Source organism: Triticum urartu, chromosome 5 (genome assembly GCF_003073215.2).
Source record: "Triticum urartu cultivar G1812 chromosome 5, Tu2.1, whole genome shotgun sequence".
In the NCBI taxonomy this organism is placed as follows: domain Eukaryota; kingdom Viridiplantae; phylum Streptophyta; class Magnoliopsida; order Poales; family Poaceae; genus Triticum; species Triticum urartu.
Window position 1 is genome coordinate 556,953,046 of NC_053026.1, and position 9,207 is coordinate 556,962,252.

At 49.2% G+C, this 9,207-nt stretch overlaps 1 protein-coding gene across 4 annotated transcripts; it reads left to right on the plus strand.

The window, feature by feature from the left end:
• On the plus strand, positions 1 to 4,386 carry LOC125510669 (pentatricopeptide repeat-containing protein At1g77360, mitochondrial). 4 transcript variants are annotated; one of them, XR_007284694.1, is made up of 3 exons: positions 1 to 1,863; positions 2,963 to 3,002; positions 3,102 to 4,386. XR_007284694.1 is itself a non-coding variant. In XM_048675915.1 (2 exons), exon 1 carries the CDS (start codon positions 389 to 391, stop codon positions 1,841 to 1,843), a length of 1,455 nt encoding a protein of 484 aa, XP_048531872.1. In that variant the 5' UTR covers positions 1 to 388; the 3' UTR covers positions 1,844 to 1,863; positions 2,963 to 4,386. The 4 variants fall into 4 exon arrangements, 1 of the variants encoding a protein (XP_048531872.1); XR_007284693.1 differs by having other exon boundaries at positions 2 to 2,394; XM_048675915.1 differs by having other exon boundaries at positions 2,963 to 4,386.
• Positions 4,387 to 9,207: the final 4,821 nt, after the last annotated feature.

Sequence of the window (9,207 nt, forward strand, 5' to 3'; positions counted from 1 at the left end):
GCCCTAAACGAACGGCTTGCCGAAACAGATCCTGCTTCTCTCTTCCACAGGCCATTTTCTCTCCCTCAATCGACGGCGTTTGATTCCGACGGCCTCCGCTAGACGAGGAGAGGTTGAGAGGGCTCCGTTGTGAGCGGGAGGCATGGCTTGAGGTGGAGGGAGGGAGGGAGGGAGGGAAGAACAGAGCGGTGGAGGCGGATACGTGCGGCTACAGCTGGAGGTCGATACATTCGGTGTGGTGATCGCGGCGAAGGAGCGACGCCCCGCCCAGTTGCCGCCGCCGGCCGCCGGCCACCACGGAGCGAGACCTCAGTGAGGCGGTGAAGTACGGGGCTTCTGCGCGAGCTCACCACAGCAGTGTCAGCGTGTGGAAGGCGGTGATAGCGGAATGGCCAGTTTCCGTCTCACCGGTCTGGAGGCACGCAAGGTGTTTGTTAGAATGCTTAGCAGCGGGACAGGTGGCAGCGATGCCGCTGTGGAGGCTTTTGACCCCGCCAAGCGCCTCTGCAAGCTCATCATCTCCTGCCGGCAGGCCTCGGGGCTTGAGATCGAGCTCGACCACAGCGACCTCCGAGTCACCCCGGACGTCGCCGAGCGCGTCCTCGAGCGCCTCGACAACGCTGGCATGCTCGCGTATCGCTTCTTCGAGTGGGCGCGCAAGCAGAGGCGTGGTGGCTGCGCCCACACCGTCCGCTCCTTCCACACGGTGGTCGCGTCCCTCGCCAAGATCCGCCAGTACCAGCTCATGTGGGACGTCGTTGCCATAATGTGCCGGCAGGGCGTGGTCAATGTCGAGACGTTTGGCATCATAATGCGGAAGTACGCACGGGCGCAGAAGGTCGATGAAGCTGTTTACACGTTCAATGTCATGGAGAAGTACGGCGTGGTGCCTAACCTCGCCGCTTTCAACAGCCTGCTTTGCGCACTGTGCAAGTCCAAGAATGTGCGCAAGGCACAGGAGATCTTTGAACAGATGAATGACCGGTTCAGCCCTGATGCCAAGACCTATAGCATCTTGCTTGAGGGTTGGGGGAGAGCGCCTAATCTCCCAAAGATGCGAGAGGTCTACAGTGAGATGCTTGATGCAGGCTGCCAGCCTGACATAGTCACATATGGCATCATGGTTGATTCCCTCTGCAAGACAGGCCGTGTTGAGGAAGCTGTCTTTGTGGTGCAGGACATGAGCTCCAGGGGCTGCCAACCAACAACCTTCATATACAGTGTGCTCGTGCATACTTACGGTGTTGAAATGAGGATCGAGGATGCTGTTGCAACATTTTTGGATATGCAGAAGGACGGAATCGTGCCAGATGTTGTGGTTTATAATGCACTTGTCACTGCCTTCTGCAAAGTGAAAAAATTTGACAATGCATTTAGAGTCATGGATGACATGGAAGGCCATGGAATCACCCCAAACTCAAGGACCTGGAACATCATCCTTAACAAGATGATTAGCCTTGGAAAGGATGAAGAAGCATACAGGGTCTTCCGCTGTATGATAAAGCGCTGCCAGCCAGATTCTGATACATACACCATGATGATAAAGATGTTCTGTGAGAATGACAGGTTAGAGATGGCACTGAAGGTATGGAAATATATGAGGTTGAAGCAGTTTCTGCCGAGCATGCACACGTTCTCTGTGCTGATCAACGGGCTGTGTGACAAGGGTGAGGTTAGCCAAGCTTGTGTTCTGCTTGAAGATATGATAGAGAAGGGCATTAGACCCCCTGGTTCAACATTTGGCAAGCTGAGGCAGCTCCTTCTGAAGGAAGGAAGGAAGGATGTGCTTGAATTTCTCGTTGATAAAATGAAGATTCTGATACAGGAACCTTTGTTTGATTGACCATTCATTATGTTCCAATGGTACTACTGCTCAATCCTACAGCTGCCACCCATGGCTCATTTGAAATAATAATTTCAGGGTTACTTTTGCTATTGCTTGTGGGATTTCTGTTATTGTTTGTCGAGCATGATTGTTCTCTTTTTATTAAGGCCATGGTGTTAATCTATGTTTGGAAGAAACACTTTCCATCTTCCGGTCTCAATTGTATCAGGATAATCCAAATGATAGTCAATTGTGCGATAATAGTTTAGGTTCATACAATTTGTAATTTCCAACTACAGTTACTTCATAAGTACCACATTGTTGTGCTATCAACCAAACTGGATACAGTTTTATATGGTCCTATCAGCATCTTCCTTACATTTGTTCCACTTCTGTTAATATGTTGCAGCTAATAATTTTGTATCTTTGGTTCCTTTTATTTATTTCACAGCAGGAGACAACGGCTAATAGTGATTCTTCTGCATAGATAGTTTAGTTGAAAAGATATCACCTCAATGTCTCTGTGAAAAGGGGGGAAATCAATTCAATGTAGATTTTCTTTCACCGAGGTAAAATTGTACATTTTTGTTTGGTCAGTCACCCAGTCCTCAGGTTCAGTCTCTAACAAAGCAGAGCCACAAGTGTATTGATCTTGCAGTAGTCAGAGAAGATTATTTACATATTATACACTAATATTTGATTACTCCATTTTCTAGATGTTTGGAAGGAAGGATGTGCTAATTTAGTACAAAGTTCTACTAAATCAATGACAACTAATATGGAACGGAGGGAGTAGAACCTAGCAGATTTTGGGCATTTACAGATTTCCTTTTTGACCGTACTCTGTCCATCTGTTGAGTCATGTGTATTTGCTAAAATGCACAGTGCCCTTATTATAATTGGTTTCGTACCGTCTTATGTTGGTTTTTTACTTGCTTGCTGCGTTTACTTTTATTTTTTATATTGCAATGCCGCTAAGTTTTCCAAAAAAATTGGAAGGTTCCTTGATTGCAAAGTTTAACGAGAAAAAGGCATCTTATTTCACAACTATGTTGTTGATTGATTTTACATTAGATCTGATTCTGCTTAATATTTTGATATGACACATGATGTTCCAAGTTTTTTTCTATTGTGCAGGCTTGAGGGAGCAAATGCCCAATTCTCCAGGATGGATAAGGTTTTCCATGTCATATTCTTGCAGTAGTTATATGTCCATGATGAAATCTCTTCTTCATACTGCCTAAAAACTACTGTTGTCTTGTGTCATAATTCATAGATAAAGGTAAAATCCAATTGTAAGAAAATAAAGCCATTGACAAGAGGCATAGAGGTTTCCTTGGAAAGGTCAAGCAAAAGACAACAGTGGCAAGCAAACCCAAATCTTGAAGATTTGATGGGCTCTGCACATCAGATGGCTATGGCTGTAAAAAACAGATGCCTCAAGACCCTGGGTTGAGTTTCACGCAGTGCTCAAGCGCTTTTTGGGGTAGCGGCGGAATCCATTGTGCACGGGAGGCAAGAAAATTCTGATCTGACCGGTGGTTGTAAGGCAGAACAATCACTGAGTTGGCTCCTAACTTGATCAAGTTGATCTCCATAAGAGTTGTTAAACATCGAACTGTTGCTCAAGACCTGAACAGCCAAGGATGGGTAACTGACATCAAAGGAGCCCTAACGGTACAAGTGAACTATTGAGTGTCTTCAGATTTGGGACATGGTTGATAATCTGGTCTTACATCAGAAAGTTCATGATCAGCAGCGGTGGCGTTTCACTCGGTCAGGTTCCTACATCAGTACATATGCATATCACACTTTCTTCATTGGAACCATCAAGTTCACACCTTGGAAACAAATCTGGAAAAGCTGGTCTGCACTGCGAATTTTCATTTCGTTAGTTGTAAACAGCCGGTGTTGGACAGCTGACCGACTTGCGAAGCGCGGCCTTCCCTATCCAGTTGCTTGTCCCCTCTGTGATCAGGCTGAGGAAACAATCCAACACACCATCATCTCATGTGTGTTTGCTCGGCAGGTCTGGACACTAATTTTCCAAAGGTTGGGCCTGATTGCTATTGTCCCTCAACCTACTGCTGCTCAGTTCTCTGCTTGGTGGAGCAATGCTATCAGTAGGGTTCCAAAGGTGCTGAGAGAAGGCCTCAACTCCCTGATCATTTTAATACCTTGGGAGCTTTGGAAGCACCGAAATGATTGTGTTTGAAGGGGCAAACCCAAGTGTTAAGGTGGTTTTGCAAACAGTGGATGAGAATGTTTATGGTGTCTGGCTGGAATCTCTGCGCTTCATAAGCTCCTCCTTCGGTCGCTCTCCCTGGACTCTTATTATTGGGGAGGTGACCTGGTCGTGGACGTTTAAAATTCATAGTGGCGTGTTTGTAGTCCTGTTGTGTGTGTGCTGGGTGTGTTTTATGAGTAGTCTCTTTGGCCTCTCCCCTGTACTGTTTTTTCTCTCTTAACGAAATGACACGCAGCTCTCATGGGTTGTTCTAGAAAAATAGAAAAACATCTTTGACTGAATGAAAGCACTTGATGACACGATTGAGAAGTCACTTTCATCATGTTTTGTTCACTTTCACTGCTATTTACCGTGTGCTTCCATTTGGTTTAACCTTTTTCTTAGGTGCAGATCCTTTGTAGGTTGCTGTTCTGTAGGAGCTGGTGAAACGGCCATAGTGGCTTGACACTATCGATACACAGGTGTTGCATTTAGATTTAGGTACCTACTTCACCGATTATTCACTTTCACTTTGCAGTTACTACTTCTTTTTATTCCAAGGTTGTTTAGAACCAATGGATAATACTATTTTTGGCTCTATATGGCTGATCAAAGGGACACCAAAACCTCGCGAGAAAAAAAATCATACTAAATTCTTGGAGAAAACGTAAAATAATCAAAGGAAGTAGAGAGACACAGTAATTTTTCACTTTTATGAATTTGTGGGGTTTTTTTATGCAGAGGTTGATATTGGGTTCTGCATTCGCCGGCGTATTGTTGTACGGTAATTATTCCACTAGCTCCCTGTACCATGTTATCAACTTCAGGGGGGTACGGCCAGTTCATATACCTGCAGTCTGGAAACTCAAGGTCCCTCCGAAAAATTCATTTCTTCCTCTGGTTGTTCTCTCATAACAAGCTGATGACTAGGGATAACTTGAGGAAAAGACACATAATTAAGCCTCTTGAGTGTGTCTTCTGTTGTGAGCATGAAACTGTCTATCCTCTTTTGTTTGATTGTGTAGTTGCCAAAGCCATCTGGCCCAAAATTAGAGAGTTTTTTGGAGCACCAGTTGGCTTTGATTACCTTTCTGTAGCTAAGTACTACTGGATAGCTAACAGCAAATGCTTTAAACACTGCTTGTGCTGCTGTTATGTGGAATATCTGGAAATTTAGGAAGTCCGTGATATTTAACAATGTTCAGTGGCTTTCTATCAAACAGGTGTGTTGGGGCACTTTGAGAACAATCAGGTATTGGTTAGCTCTGTCTCAAGATCAACCCAAGCAGAGGCCGGAGTTCTCCGCCTTCCTGACAGACTTCCTGAGGAAGCCTCTGTTGGTCTGTCCAGGCTGAATTTAACAACTCCTGTTTGTCTCTCACCTCACCCAGTATCAGACCAGGAGGCGGCAAGGAGCAGGGCTGACTTCATGTCACCACTGAAGAGCAAACTCGTCAGAGCTACACAGAGCCCGGTCGCCGTAACCTCTCATGGCGCCCCCCCTGAAGGCTATGTGCTCTGCTTTGAGGATCCACGTCTGATGCTGTGTTCCTCCTTAGCATTGTATGAAAAAGGAGATGTATAAAAAGAGATGTTTCTGATAAAACCTGTAATATTCTGCTCCTACCCTGCTGTGGTGGGTTCGGCATAACTAGCTTGCCTTTCCATGGGACGTCTGGTCCTCATCGTAGGAGGCCGTGGCACGAGTCTTCCTTGTTTTTAGTTGCATTTCGTTTTAAGAACAGCGTTTGCTGCCTGTATCCAGTGCTGTTTTGGCTTCATTATGAGAATGGGGCCGGGGAGCTCCTCCCTGTTACTCCCTCTGTAATACGGAGGGAGTACATATGTACCGTCCTTCTGAAGTGAAAGAAAAAAGATTGTAGCCATGTGTGTGTTTCTGGTCTTCATAGCTGAAAGATTTCAAGCATAAGCGGCTTTGTCAAATTCCTTCTATTCGTCATATATATTTCTGACTCCTCCCATGCTTTAGAGGGTTACGGTGAGAAGTTAGACAGCTCGAAGAGTTTAAGGGTATGGAATATAGTTTTTCCTTGTCAATATGCTTGAATGCATCAGTGTTCATCCTGAGAGATTAATAGCTTACATATTACTTCAATTACTAGTAGGGTTCTTAACAAGTTCAGCCTTAAAGCACTCATATTGTATCCTTCTCTTTGGCTAATCATGCAACGTGTTTGTGTTTGTTTGACTTGGAAGTTTGTATATACTTTATGTACTGAATTTCTGGTATGCCATCTTTAAGTTTATAATTGCTGAACTGAAGAATATGATACCGTTTTTGTTTACAGTTTCAGGAAGAGACGCTTAAAGTTCAGCAAGTTTTGGTTATTTAAAGTACTGCTTAAGAATAAGAACAATACATTGTTTTTATTCACAATGTATTGAACTTCTGTCTTAGGGAAAGGGATCATTGCATTGAAACTTTGCATGCGTGAAGGATACTATGCTTCGTCTGACAAGCTCCTACTTGGTGTCTAGAAAAATAGTTGTAGTTTGCAAAATGGAAACAAGAATTATCCTGCACTGCAAGTATGTCAACAACTTATAAGTGTTGGAATTATGGTTCGTGGCCTCATGCTCTCCATGGCATTTTTTGGTGGAATCATGTAGTAATGTTCTATGCTCTGCATGACTGAAACTGAATGGTACCACTATTATTCAACTTGCATCTGGGCAAAGTTCCGCATGCTCTATGTTTGCCTACTAATGCAGTTCTGTAAATGTTCCTTTTCACACACAGTACAAATTTCATGAGCACAGCACACACTAGCAAAAGAAGACAGATTTTTTTTATTTCAATTTTTTCCTGACCATCTCGGGAGGCATCTGCGTGTGCGTGCTCCTAGGAGCCAAGACGCAACCCCTGTTTTGCAGATCATATTGTACCTGCATATAGACCGCACATTCTAAGGAGATGGCGCGGTGATTCCCTCCTCCTGCTCCGTTGCTTGGAGGGATCAGGGAAGGCAAAGAGGAGCACCGACGGGTGGAGCCGCTACGGGAGGACGATGGGCCGATGCGGATCACGGACGAACGGGTAGGGCCTGCACGAGGTGGGTGCAACGGGACAACGGCGAGCGTATTAAATTCCGCGCCGTGATATATAGGAGACGAGAGTACGGGATTTGGGTGGACCATCCCCCTGTGCCTGCCGCCGCCCCACCACGACATGCCCCGTCCCGAGCAGTAAAGTATGGTACGTCGGTCTGCCCGCCGCACCTCTCGCAACAAACACACACCTCGAAGAAGAAGCAGGGGCGTTGGGAGGAGCTCAGCACCGCTGGTGCTCCAACGGCTAGTCGTCCGGCTCAACGTAGTAGGAGCCACAAGCATTCCATGCCCGGGTCAGAGAATAAGAGCAACTCTAATGGGTCGACCCAAACAAACGTCGATTTCGTTCGTTTTTTGTTCATTTGGATCGGTCAGACGAACACGGATGCCCGCTTTCGCATTTGGGTCGGCACCTGCGCCCAACGCTGACCTGCGACCCATTTAGACGGCGCCAAAAAAAATGAACGCATGCATATTTAAAAAATAAGAAACTACATTAATTAAATATTAAAGCCGGCCACGAAGGCCGGCGAGAATCCACACATCCACATTTGCATTTAAAAAAATAAAAACAGCCTAAACTACGAGGCGGCGCGCTGCCCTAGGCGTTGTCGTCGTCGTCCTCGGGGTCCGTGAAGTCGATGAGCGTCGGCGCCGGCCCGGCCCAGGCGAACGCCGTGTTTCAGAGCGCTGCCATGTCGGGTTGTGCCGGCGCAGGCAGTGCCGGAGCAGGGGGCTGTGCGGCCGCCTGTGCAGCCATGGCCTGACGCGCCTCCTCCTCGAGGTCGCGCTCGAGCATCTCCTCGTACTCGCCTTGCCGGCGCTTCTCTGCCAGCCGGCGCTGGCACCACATCTCGAGGTAGGCCTGCTCCTGCGCCGGCGTCGCCCCCAGCCAGACCGGTGGCGCGGACACCCACGCGCGCACCACTCCATTCCAGGAGAAGCGCGCGATGGGCTCGGGCTCGGGCTCGGGCTGCGGCTGCGGCTCTGGCTTGATGGGGGACGGCGGGGCCACCGACGGCACCATGCTGTCGCCCGCCGCGGAGAGGGCAAGGGCCTGCGCCATTGCCGCCTCGTAGCGGGCCTCCTCTTCCGCCTCCGCCGCCTCTGCTCTGCGCCGTTCGTTCTCTTCGCTCTCACGTTAGACGGCCGCAAGGGCCGCCTGGTAGGCGTCCTTCGCGGCCTGGTCCTCCTCGCGGACGACCAGCGGCGTTGGCCTCCGGTCGACCTCGCGCACGCCCCGGCGCCTCGCCTCCTCGTGCTCGAAGGCGAACCACCTCGCCCAGTTGGGCGAGTCGGTTGCGTAGGCGGAGTCGCGGCGCTGCTCCGCCGTCAGCAGCGCCCGCCGGCGCCGCACCTCCTCCGCGTGAGCACGAGCCGATCGCGGCGCCGCCGGCACTGGGATCCTATCTGGATCTAGATGCCAGTCGTGCGGCAGCGTCACGTCGAGATACGGCAGCGGCTGGCGGTTCTGCCAGTGCCACTCCGCCTGGTGCACTGGCACGTTGACGCGTGCCTCTACCGGCGAGGCGCCGGCGGGGGTGGGAGAAACTCGGAGGGAAAAGGGGTGGCAGGGGACTTGCCCTTGGCCTTGCTGTCGCTGGCGCTGGAGAAGAGGCCCATCGTCGCTGTGGTTGCGGTGGCTAGGGTTTGCCGGCGACGAGGGAACAAGGGTGGACAGATGGGGACGCCGAGTTTGGATGAGGACGGCCCCGCCGCACGGTCGGCTTAAAAAAGGACGAGCGTCGTCGCTGACGCGTGGGCCCGTCGTCATAAATTAAGCTGACCGCGTGGGTAGCGGGTAGTTGGATGGCCGCCATTGAGGACGCGACGGACAGCGAGAAGGCACGCGAAGCGTCCGTTCGGCATCCGCGCCGACGCATTTGAGACGCAAATTTAAGCCGTAAATGCGTCGACGCGGACGTGATTTGAGTTTAGGTCGGCGCGTTGGGCCGCCATTTTTGTGCACGCCAACCCAAACGGTCACATACGGACGAAATGGATCTGCCCTCTGGAGTTGCTCTAAGCACGCAAACTGCGGCTCTCGACCGCAAGCATTCATGTCTCACGCCATTCTCGACTC

Bases quoted from the DNA above. Each gene is read 5' to 3' on its own strand.
- LOC125510669 (XM_048675915.1), top strand. From the start codon at position 389: ATGGCCAGTTTCCGTCTCACCGGTCTGGAGGCACGCAAGGTGTTTGTT.